Genomic DNA, 19348 nt, shown 5'->3' on the forward strand with positions numbered 1-19348 from the left:
TAAAGAAATAAAAATATAAAGTAAAAGCAGTTTAAAAACTATGTGTTAAAACTGAATTCAAAATATCAAAGTGACCTCGTGATTGATACTATACACACATACACATACCTTTTTGTGTTTTTTTTTTTAATGTGTATTTTTTATTTTGAGAGAGAGAAAGGACACGAGACGGGAGGGGCAGAGACAGAGGATCCCAAGTAAGTTCCACACTGTCAGTGCAGAGCCTGATGCGGGGCTCAAACCCACGAACTGGGAGATCATGACCTGAGCTGAAATCAAGGGCTGATACTTAACCAACTGAGCTATCCAGGTGCCCCCTTTTTGTTGTTCTAGTTCTGTTCACTGAAAAAGTCTAACCACAGCAGCAATGGGCACACGTATGACCTAGATCCTGGTTTCTAAAAATCATCCCCCATGCTGAAGTATTTACCATAATGTGATAGGACATTTGCAACTTACTTTCAAATGGTTACCAAAAGAAAAAAAGAAAAGAGTCTATACACAGAGTATACATGCTAAGATGCTTAAAAATAGTTGGAATATGTTCATCATACTAGTCTTTCAAATTCTCTGTAAATAGGACTATTTCCATAATAAAAAAAAAGTTGACTGAGGAGAAAAATAAAGCTATGCAGGTGATTTCAGTGCATATTCCTCAGTGAGCCACTCTCGATACACAGAAAATGCTTGAGGATGGTTACTTCTCCTTCATTCTTTTGGAGACCTCAATATGGATTCAATGACATTCAGGGAGTAGGCACGGATTCTAACAGAAAGCTCTAAAGCAAATGGCCCACAAGTAGGATTCAGAAAATTCCTAGACTATTCACGGATGTACCACAGAACTCAATATTGTTCTATGCGTAGTTTCCTCATCTGAGAAGCAGAAACAATGAATGTGAGCGTTCTGCTTACAAGGACTGCTGGAGAGTCAAGTAAGAGCATGAAGACAGTATTTCATAAATGTAAAGGGCTGTATAACTCTACAGATAGATTTTATTTTTTTAATGTTTTGCTTATTTTTGAGGGGGGGGGGAGAGAGAGGGAGGCAAAGAACCCAAAGCAGGCTCTAGGCTCCAAGCTGTCGAGCCTGATGTGGGGCTCGAACCCACAAACCATGAGATCATGACCTGAGCCAAAATCGGACTCTTAACTGACTAGAGCCATCCAGACTCCCCTATAGATATTAAAATATAATTTTCCAAACTTTCAGGATCAGAGGCTATTTTATGAGTCACACATGGCTCCCAAGAGATTTCAGTGGTATAGTAACCGTCAGTATGTCTTCGACACTTAGGTTATCCTAAACTACTAGGTATCACATTAGTAGTCTCTCAGTCTGCTTCAGAAGGCAATATAGGATTGGGCCATCTTTAGTCTTATTCTCTGTTAAGTTTAACCCTCTCAGTCTATAGATCATCGTAGGTTACACTCTGCTTTGCTAACTTGGTTCCTAACTCTGATGCATTTTTATATATATCACTTAAACCATTCCATATGCATCTAAGTCAAATGTAATTCTGGTCATGACAAAGTTATGAACAACTAAGTGGAGCTTTTAAAAGACAAAGGTTTATATAGGACAGGGTTTTTCAAAAGGAGGGAAAGGAGAGAGGGAGGGAAGGAGGAGGGGAGAGAGGGGGAGGAGGAGAGAGAGAGAGACAGAGAGAGACAGAGAGAGACAGACGGAGGGAGGGAGGGAGGGAGGGATGGAGGAAAAACAAATAGAAAAGAAATCCTGGTCAGTTGACCCGAGAGACAGAATACTTACTTTCCTTCCTCTCAGTAAGACAGGTTTACAAGTGCTGAGATTTTTGATGTGTGTATGCATGCACATGGATGTTACATGCAGTGTGTGTGTGTGTGTATGTGTGTGCGTGCGTGCGCACACGTGCGTGCGTTTGTGTAAGAGGGCAAGGGACCTTACACCATTCCATGGAAGACCTTCGTAAGATCCAGGATGAATGTGCAATTTAAATAAGTCCCCTCAAATCCCAGCCCTCCTAGCTGAACTTTATTTGGATATGTTTCCCACTTTTTCTTCACTTTCAGTTTTGATCACTTTTGGAACAAAGGAGATCAAAATGCTCCCAAATTCAGGGGGGAAAAAAGCCTTAACGGGATAAGAAGTAATACAACCCAGCTGGAGCTGTACAAAGCCCTTTATATAGAAACTTTCACTCGTGCCAATCTTCCTCCCAGAGGCTCATTTCATTTCCCTGCTGGTAACACTCAAATCGCTTCACAGTTCATTGATACCGCATTGGCAACCTTTTGTTTTCAATCAAAGGAAGATGCTGAAGCAATGCTCAATTGAACTAAGTATACATGACACAATGTACTCGTGTCCTTGCCACAGAGGACCGTGGAAGGGGAGATAAAGGAAACCAGGACACCTTGCGTCCAATATTCCATTACTTTACCTACAATTGGATTATGATAAATTACGATGACAGAGCTCAGACAAACGCTGATGCGGTCTTTTCTATTGTTTTACCCACACACGGCACTCTTATGGATTGCATCAAGCCTCCAAAAATGATTCTCTGTCACCCATGGTTGAAAATGAAAAGGCAATGTTCAAATAAGTTTTTAAACAGTCCCCAGAGACTGAATTTGCTATTTCCTCCCGTGCTCCTTTGGAATCACTGAGGGATCAACCGTAGGTTTTTGCTGATGGGCATCTTTCTATAACCCCCTCCCCCTACTCCCCAGAGTGAAACACTACTCTAAGGTCAAAGAACTTGTAAGCTGTATGGGCATCAGGCTGTTACTTCATGCCTTTCCCTTTGAGACTTCACCATATATCCAGGTTGCCTTGAAACCTACCACCCCTGCCACCATCATCCTCATCCATTTGCTCGAGGGTAGAAATGCACCTGTAGCCTCTCAAAGCATCAATCATTCCCCCAAATGAGCTTTCAACCAACTAGGAAGAAAGTACATGTCAATAGGGAAGTAAGTGGACTCAGTCACAGCCTGGGATGCCCAGCCACGTGTATTTTACAAGAGGAGGGGATTATGAATACTGTTGATAAAGGGAGTGGCACATTTCTATGTATTTGGATTTGGCTAGCATCGGATGAACTAGGTGTGATCATTATTTCATCCTGGATCATAAAAATGCAATTGTAAATTTTTTAAGGTTTAGAAAATGAGAGAAGTTATAACTTAGTAAATTTTGTTTTATGGATAGACTGTTTAGGGCCTGTAGGAGAAACAAAGTCTTTAAAAAGCAATGAAAATGACCCAGATGAGGGGAGTGCATGAAGGCTTACTTGGAAATTCTGTGTAGGAGTCAGAAAATTTGAGTAGGGCTTTAAGTGAGTGACTAAAAGATCATGTTTGGCACAGGAAAACAGTGGTTATGGTCAGTTTCCCTAGGCTGTATAACACTGAGAAGACGACAGACCAGAAAGAGGGACACTGATAGGTCAAACTCAAAGCTTCCTACTTGGGCTCAGACCAAGGTGCCCACACAGAGGAGGAGGGGAAGGGCGCCCCAAGACTGCAGAGCTGGGGACGGGCCAGGAAGAGAAGACGGACCTGAAATAGGTTGAAAAGTACTTCGCCAGCACAGAGTGATACAATCAGGGTCCGTCAATGTGCCAGCCATCTTATACAGCATGATGGCTGCACCTGGGCTCATACCTGGAAACAAACGTATCATCCCCAACATGCACGTTCTGGTTTTGTTTAACTTGGAAAAGGCCTCACCAGAATAATTTTAAAAGCCATCATTAGTTCCCAGGTTCGTCCCCCAAATCCCACTGCTCTGAGTGAACAGTGAAGAAGGGTAAAAACCAAGAGCAATGTGTTTCTACCTCCCTTCCTTCCCACTTAGTAATCAACTCATGGTAATCTGGCTTCTACCTCTATTTTGCCACGAAACCTGCCTGATTAAGTTTCTTCTCGGCTGTCAAACTTATTATTACATCTTTTATATTCTCAGCACCTTAGGTGGACATTCCCTTGTCTCTTGAAACTCTAAACTACCTTGGTCTCAATGATATGACTCTTTCAGTTCTCCTCTTTCTTTTCTTGTAAGGTATTCTGTCTCTTCTCTAGGGCTCTGTCATGGCTCTTTTCACTCCAAACCTTCTTCCAGGATGTAAGGGTCCACTCCTGACTTTTTAGTTGCCATGAATATGTTGATGATTCTCAGGGTGTATCACTAGGCCAGGCTATATGTATGTGTGTGTGTATTTGTATAAATTGAGTAAAATCATATGTGTATGTATGTGTGTGTGTACACACACACACACACACACACACACACACACACACACACACACAGAGGGAGAGGGAGGGAGGAAGAAAGAATTGCCTAAAAGGAGATATATTTTATAGATACCGATGTATCTATATCAAGGCACTTCTACACAGTTTCAAAGACAGATCAATCTCTTTATGTCCCCACGTCGGCTGACCAGCTTCCCATCTTCACCTGTTCTTCTCATATTCTCAATTTCAAAGAAAGACAGCAACCAGTTGCCTAATCCAGAATCCTAGTCATCACATTGATTCCTCCCTCTGTGTTCCTCCAAAGAAGGCTTTGGACCACACATCCCAAGAAACTCCATCAGCGAAGTAAAGTTGATTTATGCACCATGTCTGTTTTGGATTTCAGAGTTGAATGACCTCCATCCCTTCCCTAACCAACTTATCCTCCATATTGCTACCAAACTAAACTTTCTAACTGGCAATCTAATGCCATTCCCCTAATAAAAATGCTTAATACTCTGAGCTTTGCCATCAATATAAAGAGCATCTTCTTGAGAATGCAAACAAGTCCCTCATGGTCTACACCTTTCTTACCTCTAGCTGCATCTCGTATGGCTCCCCAGGATCCAGCAACGTGGTGTTCCCCCAAATGGGCCAAATTCTCTCAGGCTGCCTTGCACATGACATTAATCCCTTTATTCATCTCTTTGCCTACCTCTCCATCAGATATTACCTCCCCTGGAAAACTATCTACATGATCAACTTGTCCCCAACCTGTCCCCAATCTGGATGAGATGCTTTTTCCATGTCATCCCCACAGCAGTGTTTTGTTGTTGTTGTTGTTGTTGTTTTTCAATTAAAAAAATTTTTTTGGAGGGGGAGGGCAGAAAGAGATGAGAATCTTAAGAAGGCTGCATGCCTAGTGCAGAGCCTAATGCAGGGCTTGATGTCACGACCGTGAGGTCACAACCTGAACCGAAATCAAGAGTTGGATGCTTAAACAACTGAGCCACCCAGGCGACCCATATTACATTTCACTTTTTTTTTTTTAACTCAGTGTTTTCTCCTAACAGATTTCTGAATCTTGCAATTTATACTGCTGGCTTTTCTGCTGAACCGTGAGCAGTAGAACAGAAGCAAGGGGTTTTAATTCCACACTGTCAGTGCCCACCACAGTGTCCACTACCTAATGGTGTTTGAAGAATGTTTGCTGTTGAAATATTCTATGCTATAAATCAACAAAACAGAGCACAACACCTACGAAATAAACTCATTATGAATGTGTGGTTTAACTCCTCAGTTACATAAAATAAGCTTAACTAAACAGGGATAAAACCACAGAGGAAATATTTCTATGGCAATCTAAAGAGGACATTAGGGCACTCAGAAAAATGAGAACTGTATAGCTCTAGAATTTTTTTGTCTTAGTGCACATTAAAATGTCATGTTTTCGTAATGACGTAATAAGGCTAACCCAGTGTTCTGAACAGGATAGGTGTTTCATTTATAATTTTAAACGATGAGGAGGGGCAGAAGAAAAGCACACAGAGGAGAAGAGAAGAGAAGGAGAGAATGGGCCCTAGAAAGCCAGGCAAGGTCTGAAGCGAGGGAAAAGAGGAGGATGCTCCGGGAAGATGTGTGTCTCTGTCTGCTTTCCACGTGGAGAAGGTGCCGCCTGCCACAGCAGAGCAGACAAGCCAGGGAAAACGAGTGAGTAATGCAAGGACACGGTTCGAAGGTATCTAGTGTTTAGGTCAGACACTGAGTGGCAGAACTTTCCCAGAAAAGCAAGCTTAGGTGGGCGGAAGGCAGAGGAAGGAACGGGTGTTGGCAATTTGCCCTATGGAAGAGGAACTAGAGGGCTCAATGTGGCAGCCCATCTGTAGAAAGGAAATGCCTGGTGGCCCTTTTCAGACCACTGCTGCCTGAGATGCATTTTCAGGATCATTTTTCCTTCAAAGAAACGCTGTGTATGACCTTGGGCAAATCACTTAAAGTCCTTGCAATTACTCATCCATAAAACGATCTTTATGGTTTTATACTATTTACACTAATATTTAACGGTTCTATGCTACCATATAGTTTATATTCTGAGAATCACTTCTCTGGTGTGGACACTGATGAGATGATCCTGGACACGTGTACATGTGGGTGGACATCCCACACCCTCAAGTCCTCAGCAGAAACCACCATGCATGGCAAAGTCACATCACGGATATCCAGCTTCCATCAGACTCTTAACATATTTCTATCATATTCATTACCGGCACTGCAAACGTCTAATGTGTAAAATGTCAGAAATTTAAACAGCAAGTGATTGTTCTAGTGGGAGAAAAAACAAGCAGCAGTAAACATGACGGAGATCATGAGGAAGAAATATTTACAACATATTTAGAAGTCGGCTCTGTGACACCATTCCCCGGCATCAGATAGTGGAATCCTGAGTAGGAATCATCAAACAAGGTTTAGGATAATGTATAAGGCACGCCTTATTAACTCTTGGACATCTCATTTCTTGGTCATAAATCCTATTAACTTGTATTACCAACTGCCATAAAACTTGCAGATAAAAGATAATTTATGCTCAGTGTACAGAAGCTAATGTTTCTGTACTCCTGAGAAGCACAGGACCAGAAAATGAGAAAGTATGTATGAGAAACCCGGAACCGTCCACACTGCATGGTTAGCATGACAAAGATGGCTGGGAGCACCCAACTGTCTTCATAAGGAATATAGTCTCGCTGGTAATTGATATCAGTGGTGTTTCATGTAGAAAATGTCTCTCGCTGATTTCATAAAATCTTCTGTTCGTAAAAGGTCGTAATGCCTTATTAAGAAGCTATTTTTGGAAGTAAAAGAGGAACGCTTACTTTTAAGGGAGGAGCCATTATGCATTCTATTTTTAATTTTCTATTTAAAAACTGGCAGACTGAACATTCCTTCAAAGTAAATGCTCCCTACTGAGGCTTTCACTCATGATGACACTCTGACCCACAGCAAGTGAGGTATGTCAAAACATAATATCAAAGACATTATATGTTTAAAACTCAACCAGCGAAAAAATTTCAAACATTTGCCCATATATATAAATATCTACATAAAGATCTGGAACTACACTATTGTCTCCTTGTTTTAAAATTCAATTTGTAGTAAGCAAAATGAGTCAGAGAAAGGGGACTCAAAAGAGAATGTAGACCAAAGACTTCAGGCTGGACCAACCCCGACAACCCTAAGGCAACTGCTCCTGGACACACAGGCCAGCCCCTAAAAACCATGAATGAAGGATGCTTACTTATTTATATAACAGTCTCGAGAGTCTCACACGTAGATTATTACAGGAATGCTAAGATGATTTGAGGGTTGGGGTGGCTTTTTAATAAAGATCAAAAAAGGCATGTTTTAGTCCCATGGTCTACGGCTATCCTAGCCACTTAACAGACACAGATGAGGGGCACCTGGGGGGCTCAGTCAGTTAAGCGTCTGATTTAGGCTCAGGGAATGATCTCAAGGTTCATGAGTTCAAGCCCCACATTGGGCTCTGTGCTGACAGCTCAGAGCCTGGAGCCTGCTTCAGATTCTGTGTCCCATTCTCTCTCTCTCTCTCTGCCCTTCCCCCACCCACACTCAGTCACTCTCTCTCAAAAACAGACATTAAAAAAAACCACACAGATGCGTTCTCTTAGCCTAGCACAGCACCAAAACAAGTATCAAAAAAAACAGTTCCCATGTCTCATGTCTCCTATTATCTTCAATGTCAGACAATCTATAGTTATAGAATCAATTCTAGAAAACACTGCTCTGAAAAATAATACTCATAATAATTAACACTTACATTGAATTTTTACCATTTTTGATGTATTTTAGCAAAGCTCAAAGGTAATCTTAATCTTCTTAAATGATAAAAATTCTTGTTGTATGTAGATTTTGTCATACTTGAAGAAAATTCAGTTATTTTTAATTTAGGGGTACAAGGTGGGATATACCCTTAAAGTGTACCTCAAATTTATCTCATTGAAAATAATGTTGTGGATAATACATACATACATACACACACACACACACACAGCCCTATATACACACATCAACTGGCCACTCAGTAAAACACTGTTTATGGATAATCACCAGCCTATGAACTGTAACTAGTTCTAAGAGTTCACTATTTGTTGGGGTGCCTGGGTGGCTCAGTCGGTTAAGCATCCGACTTTGGCTCAGGTCATGATCTCACAGTTCTTGAGTTCGAGCCCCACGATGGGCTCTGTGCTGACAGCTCAGAGCCCAGAGCCTGGTTCAATTCTGTTTCTCTCTCTCTCTGCTCCTGCCCCCCAACCCCACTGCTCATGCTCTCTCGCTCTCTCTCTCTCTCCCTCAAAAATAGGTAAACATTAAAAAAGAAAGTTTTTAAAAAGAGCTCGCTATTTGCTTGTTAGTCCACTAGCCCCAAGAAAGAAGAAATGTCATGTAGTAGAAAGCATAGAGTCCTATCTGTCCTGCTTTCCTTGTGGTATTGTTATGAAGCTCAAATTAGATGCTTCTTGTAAAAGCCCCAAAGTTAACTTCCTTTTCAAAAACAGCTATTTGTTGACTTTCAATTAAAAAAATACATTAAAAAAATTTTAACCATTCTTTATTTGGCACTGAAGCATACCGGATTGATTTTCTTGGGCCCTAGTTCCACAATATTTGAAAACAGTTTCAATTTCAAGTTATGAGGTTTCTTCTGTCCATCGTGATGATGATTATGATCAATCCTGTTAACGAACAGTAACTGTAGACATCGTTTATTTTAAAATTTTTTAATGTTTATTTATTTTTGAGACAGAGAGAGACAGAGCATGAACAGGGGAGGGTCAGAGAGAAAGGGAGACACAGAATCCGAAACAGGCTCCAGGCTCTGAGCTGTCAGCACAGAGCCCGACGTGGGGCTCAAACTCACAGACTGTGAGATCAGGACCTGAGCTGAAGTTGGTTAAGTAACCGACAGAGCCACCCAGGCGCCCCTAGTTTTTAAATTTTTTAAAAATGTTTATTTAGTTTTGAAAGAGAGAGAGAGAAAAAGACAGAGCTCAAGTCAGGGAGGGATCATGGATACAATATATATACAATATATACAATACAACATAAGATTGGTTCATATCCTAAACACTCAAACACACTCATTTTGACTTTTGCATTTATATCACTAAATTGTCTTAGTGGTCTCTTCCTAAAAGCAACTGAAAAGCAGGAACCTAGTATGTGTCTCTGGGAAGATTTCTCTGGAACTGAGTGCCAAACAGGAGCAAAGCCAGGACTGGTAAAGCAAGAGGTGAAGTCTATGGTAAATACTGTCACCCCTCTACATGACAGGGGGTGTGATCATGCAGAGCTTTGTGCCCCACACTACGTAATAATTCTTTCTTAGGAGAGGCAAATGAGACACAATTACAATGACCAGAAAGAGAATCCAGAAGGCATTGTTTTGGGGCATGTAGGCTATACAGGTACACTTGCAATGATAATTATGTTTGGAGAACTGAGGATTCTGTTTTCATTTTATTTTATTTTTTTAATGTTTATTTATTTTTGAGAGAAAGAGTGAGAGACAAAGAGCAAAAGTGAGGAAGAGGCAGAGAGAGAGAGGGAAACACAGGATCTAAAGCAGGCTCCAGGCTCTGAGCTGTCAGCACAGAGCCTGATGTGGGGCTTGAACTTACAGACCGTGAGATCATGACCTGAGCCACAGCTGGACGTTCAACTGACTGAGCCACCCAAGTGCCCCAGGAGGATTCTGTTTTAACAACTAATCAAAGTTTAACATATCGTGTAAATGAGAAAAAAATTATACTCCAAGAAATTATCTAAGGTCATGATTCCAGACTTTTCATCCCCAACTTCAGTTGCTGGCGGTTTGAGAGAGACCGCGCTCTGCGCTCACAAAGCGATTCCTTTCCCCGACCACCGCCTTCCTTTCTCAGAAGGCCTTGCAGTGGGCTGGGGAGTGTCACTGTATTCCCACCAAAGGTGATATAAACATGGCCAGGCCTGGCCTTTAAAAACATGCAGTGCCACTTTCTAGCAATCTTTTCCTCCAGATGCTGCAATTTCTTCCAGTTGGCTTAGATATAAAATGGAGGAAGCCGCCGAAACCAGACCAGATACTGATGAGAAAATAAACTTTAAAAACTCAATCTCAGTTAAACCTCTGAGATTGGGAGTTAATTATTCCTGCAACACAGGCAGGGTAAGACCTGCCTTACAGAGACACTATGATAAATTAGCATCCTGACCAACTTAAAGCAATAAAAAGTGCTAGAAAAAAATTAAAAAGAATCTTTTAAAATGCATCAAACATCTGTGTTTTTTTTTTTTTTGTTTTAAGAATACTCAGAAGCCAAAAACTAAGGTTGGACTGAAAACCACACCTAACTTTCACCTCTGAAATACTTGGTGTTTACCAAAGCCGATGAACTTGAGCTTTGGTTTCCAAGACATCCAAGTACAGAAAGTCATCAGGAGACAAAGCCCAAGGCCTGCTCAAGGTGTGAGTGCAGGAGAGTGCACCAGATAAGGCAGAGACTCTCAGTGTAAGTAAGATGAATATAAATAACACTTCCACTGGACCGCCAGGAAAACCCTGACCAAACCCAGGCACCCTATAGCTGAGAAGAGGGAGCAAGTCTCCCGTGAGCACCTGTAACCGGAAGTCAAACTCGCGACATACTGCCTTCAGAATTCACACCACCTAGATGGTCAAAAAGTCTCCAGCAAGATGTCCTGAGTTGTTAATGCCTGTGAATAACTGGGTTGGGAGTCTGCTCTAAACTCCCCCTTGGACTCACTTTTAACTCACACTTCAAACAATTCCCACAGGTAAAGTTCCCAGAAATATAAGGTCATCGCCAAAATTCACAACACACAGAAGGAATCGAGTTGACAAAATATAGAAGCAAAAATGAATACAAAGGACAGCGGACTTACAAAGAACTACAGGTACTAGAATTATTCTTGACCATAAAATAAGTATGACAATTATGTTTTAAGAAAGAATCTTGAAACAGTGACGAGAGGACAGGCATACAAGAAAGAAGAATCATGGCAGGAATTTTAAACACCGTGGATGGTTTTAGCAGCAAAACAGACATGGCTGAAGCAGAAGGGTGATGTGGAACACAGGTGATGAGCTTCCGAGTGAAGCCCAGAAAGGTTACGGCATAGAAAATATGAAATAGATGTGCTGAGATGGACATGATACAATTAGAGCATCCTAGGTACAGTTAAGCAGAGTTATAGAGGAAGGGAGAAGGAGAATAGGGCAGAGACAATATTGAAAAAATAATGGCTGAGAGTTTCCTTTCCCAAATGGATGACAGACAGCATCTGCAGAGGGCGGAAATCCAAGGAATCTCAAGCTGAACGCATTTTAGGAAGTCCAAAATTATACACATTCCAGTGATAGTAGGGAATACCAGAAACACTGAAAAGCTCTTAAGAGCAAAAGTCATTTTTCAGATATGATTTTTTTCTACCAGTTAATCTTCCAATTTTATTTTTTAATTTGCTTTTTAATTTTAGTACAGTGCCAACTAACTTGTAATCTATTAACTAGAATATCTACATACAGCCAAGTTACGGTTGACTACTTTAGCAATCAAATCATCAATATAGTATATATAATGTAATAAAGCTCAATGATTCACAATGTTAGAAACTTTAACCCTTCAGAAACTGTTAGGAAATTATAGGTATTTAACAAATACACAATTAGAAATCTAAGAGGCGTATCTGCTCACATCATACCACTAAGTGAAATCTATTAATGACTTCCCATAACCTCTAGCGAAAAAGTCCACACTCCACTGTGTGGAATTCAAGGCTCTTCACAATCAAAGTAGTTTTCAGTCTTATCTTCTAGCATCTTCCACACTGCTGTGCAGAATTACCTGCAGATCCTACAATGTACCTTATGCCTCCACCTTTCTTTAGTGGCTCCTTTCTGCCTTAAATGACTTTCTCATCATCTCCCATAGCAAACATCCACTCATCCCGGAGGATTCTGCTGCACTGTAACCTCAAGAGAATGTATGTCCCACGAAAACAAGGGATTTTTGTCTCTTTAGTTGGCTTCTGTATCCCCGGTAAGTGCCTGGCACATAGCAGGTACCCAATAAATATTTGTTGAGTTAACGGAGTGAATAAAATGTGAGTGCCCCTGGGTGGACTTCCCTTACGTTACGTATGATCAAATTCTATAATCTTTCATCTTCGTGCTTCACATCTTATGTTTTTATTAATGACTTCTTCACTGGACATGTGCTAGAGAGCAAAGATCATGTCAGTATTTTCTTTTAATCCTCAACTGCCTAGCACTGCAATAAACAGGCACTCCCGGGGCGCCTGGGTGGCTCCGTCGGTTGAGCGTCCGACTTCAGCTCAGGTCATGATCTCACAGTTTATGGGTTCGAGCCCTGCATCAGGCTCTGTGCTGACAGCTCAGAGCCCGGAGCCTACTTCGGATTCTGTCTCTCTCTCTCTCTCTCTCTCTCTCTCTGCCCCTCCCCTGCTTGTGCTCTGTCTCTGTCTCTCGAAAATAAATAAATGTTAAAAAAAGACTAAAAAAAAAGAGCAGGCACTTCATAAACTGTTCGTTGACTAAATCCATGGAGAGTATGGAGTTTGAAAACTGAATTCTTCAGCTCCCTTTCCACACCTCTTAGGAAGTTTTCCAGAAAACAACAAAGCTAGGCAATACAAAGAGCCAGAGAAAAAAATGCAAAGCTGGTTGAACAGCAGGGAGTGTGCCTGATACCCACTCTATTAACCAAACAACAATTTCTAGGTAACAGCATGCTGCAGAGGGAGACTGGCAGATGGGGCAGGAGCAACGCTGTAAGCAGCACATGACAGTGAGAGGCAAGGAAGAACAACTGTCCACTCTTTTAAAAATGTTACCAAACGATTACTTTTCTAGAGGAGCCCACTGATCAACCTTATAAAACTGGTTTATTTAATAAGGATTCTGTTCTCAGCACTGGATCGATAGAAAATTTCCATGATATTCATCAGGGGAAGTGAATGACATTGATCATTACAAATGTACTCTGAAGCAGTGAAATTAATAAGCAGGCAACTTATGAAGAGTAAAAGCTAAAAAAAATTTTTTTTAGTGCTTAACAAAATCAAATCCAGTTTCCAGTTATAACGATAGCACTGAAAATATATGAGAATTCCGACTGAAATATTTGCCAAGCTTTGGGCTTCCTCTGTTGAGATGTTTCTCAAGTGGCATTCACATTCAGCTGCTCAAAATGTAAAAGGGCTAAATTTAATTCTTAGTCAATTTAATTAAAAGTTATGCGATTTTTTTTTCGGGGCATGATAAAATGAAGCAAACATGGTCAACTTCCCTCAGGTGTCAAATTCAAAGACACACGCTAGGCTCATGTTTCGTTCTAGTCTACTCAAATGTTAGAAGTTTTATGGAAGCAATGTGCTGACATTATACTTATTCTTCACTTACTGGTTGGAGCAGGTAGATGAGAGATTCCTCTTGGATTATTATAATCGGCACAGGAGTGATGCAAGTAACTTGGAACAGGGTGCTCACAGATGCCATGATCTGGTCAAAACGCCCACCGAGACCTCCCAAGGTCACAATTACATCTACCTAAGCAAGGCAAAGCAAAAGGGAGAGTCACATATTTAAAGAGTTTTCAATAACTGAATAGTAACTAAAAAGAGCTCTCAATCAACTGTATTTTACTTGATAAGCCATAAAGAAATGGTAGATATCATTTCTGTTGTTCAGATGAAGGATTAAAGCTACTTGTGCATAGTCACATAATTGGTGGGTGGCGGTCCCATTTCGACACCAACTCTTTTTAGCTTTTTCCCATCTGCCTGTTCACCTGAAAAACTAGGCAGTCCTTTCTTTACAACTCTGTTCACGTGTTTCTTCCATGTGGAATCTTCTCTGGTTTCACAATTGGTGGAATCCCGTCGTGAACCTGTGGCGTCTTCCCTGGTAACACACGGCTCATGACAGACACCACGCCTGTTTCACAGGTTTTGTCACACCATTAGAATCCAAGCGTCTTGAGGATGGGTATCATCTTTTCACTGAACCTAGCAATGTTGCCTAAACTCTCAGTACTTCATTTTTACACTCACATGGAAAAGTTGGATGGTGTCTGCCACCTGATAAGGTTGCTGTAGGGTTTGATGAAGTAATTAAAAGAACTAAGTGTAAAGCATCTAGAACCTGTTCGTGACATAGCGATTGCTTAAAAAATATTAGCTACTGGGGTGCCTGGGTGGCTCAGTCTGTTGAGTGTCCTCCTCTTGATTTTGGCTCAGGTCAGAATCTCATGGTTTGTGGGATTGAGCCTCATGTCGGTGCAGAGCCTGCTTGGGACTATCGCTCTGCTCGGCTCTTCTTTCTCACAAAAATAAACAAAGAAACAAACAAACAAATGAACAAACTTTAAAAATAAATAAAAATATTAGCTACTCTTCTATTGCCTTTATCATTTTTGGTATTATTACAGTTATATTAACATTTTTGTGATTGTTACCTGTAGTTTGATGTTATTTTTTCACTTAACGTTTTCAAGATAGCATTTCCTGTAACTAAAGTGTAATTCATTTAAAGGGTCCCCTTTTGTTGAAAATATATTTCCAGGATATTTGTATATAAAATTACCGTGCTGCTTTCCTTCTATGTAAGACTAAAGGTGAAAGCGGGCTGCAAGGAATGAGAGGGGTGGAGTAACCTTCTCCTGCACAGAGCAGGTACCAAAAGGCTCCCGGAGAACAGAGCTGGAGGCACTGTCTCTTCCCTTGACCCTACTTGCCTTCTTGCGATCATCCTAAACTTATAATGCATCAACATAGTCAAAGTTGGTATATTCATCATGGAAGAGGAAGTATTAAAGAACTTAATTAAAATATTGTAAGAAAACCTTACAAGCAATAAAAACTGACTATAATAATCACTCTATCTGGAATAAAACAGAAATCGTTGAAAAATAGGGAGTATTGGGGGGCACTGGGATGGCTCAGTCAATTTAAGCGTCTGACCTCAGCTTGGGTCATGATCTCACAGTTCGTGGGTTTGAGCCCTGAGTTGGGTTCTGTGCTGACAGCTCAGAGTCTGGAGCCTGCTTTGGATTGTGTTTCCCTCTCTCTCTGCCCCTCCCCTGCTTGTGCTCTGTCTCTCTCGTTCTCAAAAACAAATAAACATTAAAAAAAATTTTTTTTAATTAAAAATATTGGGAGTATTGATTTTCAGGTTTTTACAATAGTTCATGAGAAAAAGGCTTAAATAACATTTCGTCAGAGGGACGCCATGATTTTATTTTTATTTGTTTATTTTAAAATTTATTTACTTTGAGAAAGAGCACATATGAGTGAGAGAAGGGGGAGAGAGACACAGAGAGAGAAAACGCCCCAAGCAGGTTCTGAGCAGTTAGTGCAGAGCCAGAAGTGGGGCTCGAACTCAGGAACCTGAGATCATGACCTGAGGCAAAATCAAGAGTTGGACACTCAACCAACTGGGCCACCCAGGTGCCCCAAGACACCATGATTTTATTTTTTTAATTTTTTTTATTTTTTTTTAACGTTTATTTATTTTTGAGACAGAGAGAGACAGAGCATGAACGGGGGAAGGTCAGAGAGAGAGGGAGACACAGAATCTGAAACAGGCTCCAGGCTCTGAGCAGTCAGCACAGAGCCCGACGCGGGGCTCGAACTCACATACCGCGAGATTGTGACCTGAGCCGAAGTCGGACGCTCAACCAACTGAGCCACCCGGGCGCCCCAAGACACCATGATTTTAAAAGAATAGTATGTTAACCAAGCACCAATATGACCCGTATGGTTCTTAGAGGAACAATAAGTGGTCTAATAGTCCACGAAGCCAAAGGCTGTGTCCTCTGGTTCCAATGTGACAGCCCGGGTAACAATGCCTAACACAAGACAGCAAAGTGTTTGATGAATAAGTAAGTGGAGACACTGTAAGAAAGGACACATCCACGTAAGAAAGAAACAGATTCACTGCCATACTGTGAGAACATGTAAATCAGAATGCGGTCCCACAAAAGCACAAAAGGAAAATTACATACAAGAGCCAAGACATTTGAAATGAATTTTCTATTTCTGACTTTACCGGAGTGTAGGAAGAACCGGAGTTTTTACTTTAGATAAGGTGGCTTCATGCTCAAGTCAGCATATTTTAAGACAAGCGTACCACCCATGTGTAGGACCTAATAACTAGTTTTGAAGATCTTTCAAGAACTCAAAGAATTAGAGTTGGGGTCCAGGAAGACCATGGATCCTGGGAAACATGTATTACTCTGAATACAAAGGCAAAGATAGGGACATGCGCTCACCTTCAGAGGCAGGGGGTCACTGGTAAGCAACCAGGCATAGACCTGCCAAGGAGACAGCTTCTGTTTAGAGTATCGAGTCAGGTCAATGGCTTCTAATTGTAACCAGGAGGCCTTCCTAGTACTTACATACTTAGTAAGACCAGTGAAGAAAGGCCCAGAAATCACACATGACCTCAAGAAACTAAAGAGAATTTGTTTGAAACTGAAGAAAAAGACATGAAAAGGAGTTACATGTGAAATACAGACAAAGCACTAAGGCTCCAGTGAAAAGCACATGGCATATTCCTATGCACATAATCCTAAATTCACATCAGAAGCAAGGCCTGGTGAGAGTTTATTCACTATGCAGATTCTGGAATCCCTTTTTTAGGTTCTCAATTTTTCATTACCATACTCTAAGCCTTGAGGGATCCCACAACCTTTAAGGCTGAAATTTAATCCCCATCTTCTACACTGGGGTATCATGATGAATAAGCAGTATCTGTAGATCAGTGATTGAATTTTTCAGAATAAAGAAGCCGCAAGATTACTTCCCATCACTACTCATTCTCCCTACAGGAAGTACTTAGCAAGACTGATTAAAAACATTAGAGGTTCAATGCAGGCTGCAGGCTGGGTGGGGGAGGGTTCTGGCTCTGGCTGTAAGTAGGGCGTCTGATATTCACAGAGACAGGAGGGAGACAGACACCAGCCCTGCACACTTACCTAGGTTTTAAGAGGCCAGACTTCTGTCTTTAGGACTACAATGCCACTGGGAAAGCATTCAATCTGAAATGGACTGTTTACAGACTGCCATGGTGCCTTTTCTCTGTGGATCCAAAGCCTTGTGTGTTTATTTCTAGTATCACCCAGTGTATTGTAAATTTTTAAAACTTTTGATTTCCTGAGGTCTCCACCTTCTTACAAGACAGGCTGTGAGACCCGGCCCCGGCAACCAGGTGCACAGAGTGATAAAGGCTGGTCCCTGTCACAAGTTCATCCTGCTTGCCCTCCCGTGACGGTGACCTAGTGACATTCGAACACGCCAATGAAACTGACTCACTCTTTTGCTTGTGTACCCAACCCCGACCCCCCGGTAAGCCACTTCCCATGGACCCTCGCTCTCTCCTCCGGCTCCTGGACCTGTTTGATTGAGGCTGCTCACTTGGCACTCCTCCCTTGTGGCCCCCTGCGTGGCACGCCCCTTCCTCTCCAGGGTCTGTAAGCATAATAACCTTTCAATTCCACATGCTTCTCTGCGTCTGGATCAGATGGATCATCAACACTCCCGACTTCAGTAACGTAATTATCCTTTACAACACACCCAGTGCACTTGATTATAACTGTTGATATACTGCAGTAGCTCTCCTCCTAGAGGAGGCTCATGTATCCCAGATGCCAGCCGCAGTGTTTGCAACAGAGTAGACAACAAGTAATTACTGAGCTTCCCTTAAGCATATAAAGGCTTTGGGAAAAACTGAATAAATAACCAGAGAGGCAAAAAGCTAATGAGGCTAAGTTAACATCATCTAACTCCTATAAAATAGTACTTTCCTACTTAGCAAGGGTTCAAATAGTCCTCAGCTTTTGAAAAGAGTTAACTTATTTCGTATTTGCTACTACTTCTGGTAATATTTACTCATCATCTACCACGTGTTAGGTACCAGAATAAACATTCAGGACATTATCAGTAAAGGAGACAAAAACCCCTGCCTTCATGGAGTTCACATTCAGGTGGAGGATAATACGCAACTGACTGACATACACAGTCAGTCTATTAGTTAGGACGCGAAACGGTGGTTAAGTGCTAAAATTGGAGAATAACAGAGCAGGAGAAAGGAGACCAAAAATGACAGGTCGGGAGGATGCTTCGTCTTTAAGTAGGAGCTAGAGCAGACTGTGTTGCACAAGTGGTCAGAGTAGCACAAAGACCCAAAAGAGAAGAGGGAGGTGGCCATGTGCATGGAAACCTGGGGCAGGATTCTCCAGACAGCAGGCTTTACTAAGGCCATGAGGCGGCAACGTGGCCCCAGGCATTTTCAAAGACTATCAGAGGGCTAGCTGCTAAAATTAAATGAGCCCTATCAGAGGGCTAGCTGCTAAAATTAAATGAGAAATTAGGAGAAATCAGAGTAAAACATAAGTGTCGGATTCGCAGAGACTCGTTAAGACATTCTTAAGCCCCTGATGCTTACTGGCATTAAAGGGGAGCTATTTTGCGCAGAGGAATGACATGATCCTTGTATTCCCAAAGTCAGTATGTATCCAGAATTTCTCCTCTTCTCAACGCTTACAACCTCATCACAAGTACGGCTCAAGCCACCAAAATCGTCAGAGGGGGTAAGCCACCATTAGACGGCCCTCGAAATACTACAAGCCTCCAACGTCAGGTTATCACATTCTTCTGCTCAAAATCCTCCAATGGTTTCACAGTATTTTCCATTAGGATCTATAAAGCCCTGCCCTATCTGAGATCCAGCTGTCTCTCTGATCCTACCCTCTACTTCTCTTCCCTTCTTCCTCTCTTCTCCAGCCTACTTCTTTCCTGTTTCTGGAGTACACCAGAGTCGCTACTACTCCAAGGACTTTGCATTTGTAGTTTTTTTTTTTTTTTCCTAGAATGCATTAGCCCCAGATACTCACTCGGCTAACTCAATTTACTTTCTTCGCTAGCTATCCTTTTAAAAATTCCCCACCCCCATGCCAACGGTTCGTATCCCCATTTCCTGACTTACATTTTCTCCTTGGCAGCTCTTATTATCCAATACCATGGTAAATAT

General features: G+C 41.5%; 1 protein-coding gene across 14 annotated transcripts in view; it reads right to left on the reverse strand.

The window, feature by feature from the left end:
• Positions 1 to 19348, reverse strand: part of TPK1 (thiamin pyrophosphokinase 1) — a 350382-nt gene that overhangs the window by 122325 nt on the left and 208709 nt on the right. For 12 of the 14 annotated variants that reach the window (XM_078438252.2, XM_078438261.2, XM_078438281.2 and 9 more), the window contains one exon: positions 13721 to 13867. The exons of the other annotated variants lie outside the window; for them this stretch is intronic. In XM_078438252.2, coding sequence (XP_078294378.1) covers positions 13721 to 13867 — 147 coding nt within the window. The remainder of the gene's footprint in view (positions 1 to 13720; positions 13868 to 19348) is intronic. 14 annotated transcript variants of the gene reach the window in all.

The sequence above is a fragment of the Panthera onca genome, chromosome A2, assembly GCF_046562875.1.
Source record: "Panthera onca isolate mPanOnc1 chromosome A2, mPanOnc1 haplotype 2, whole genome shotgun sequence".
Classification (NCBI taxonomy): domain Eukaryota; kingdom Metazoa; phylum Chordata; class Mammalia; order Carnivora; family Felidae; genus Panthera; species Panthera onca.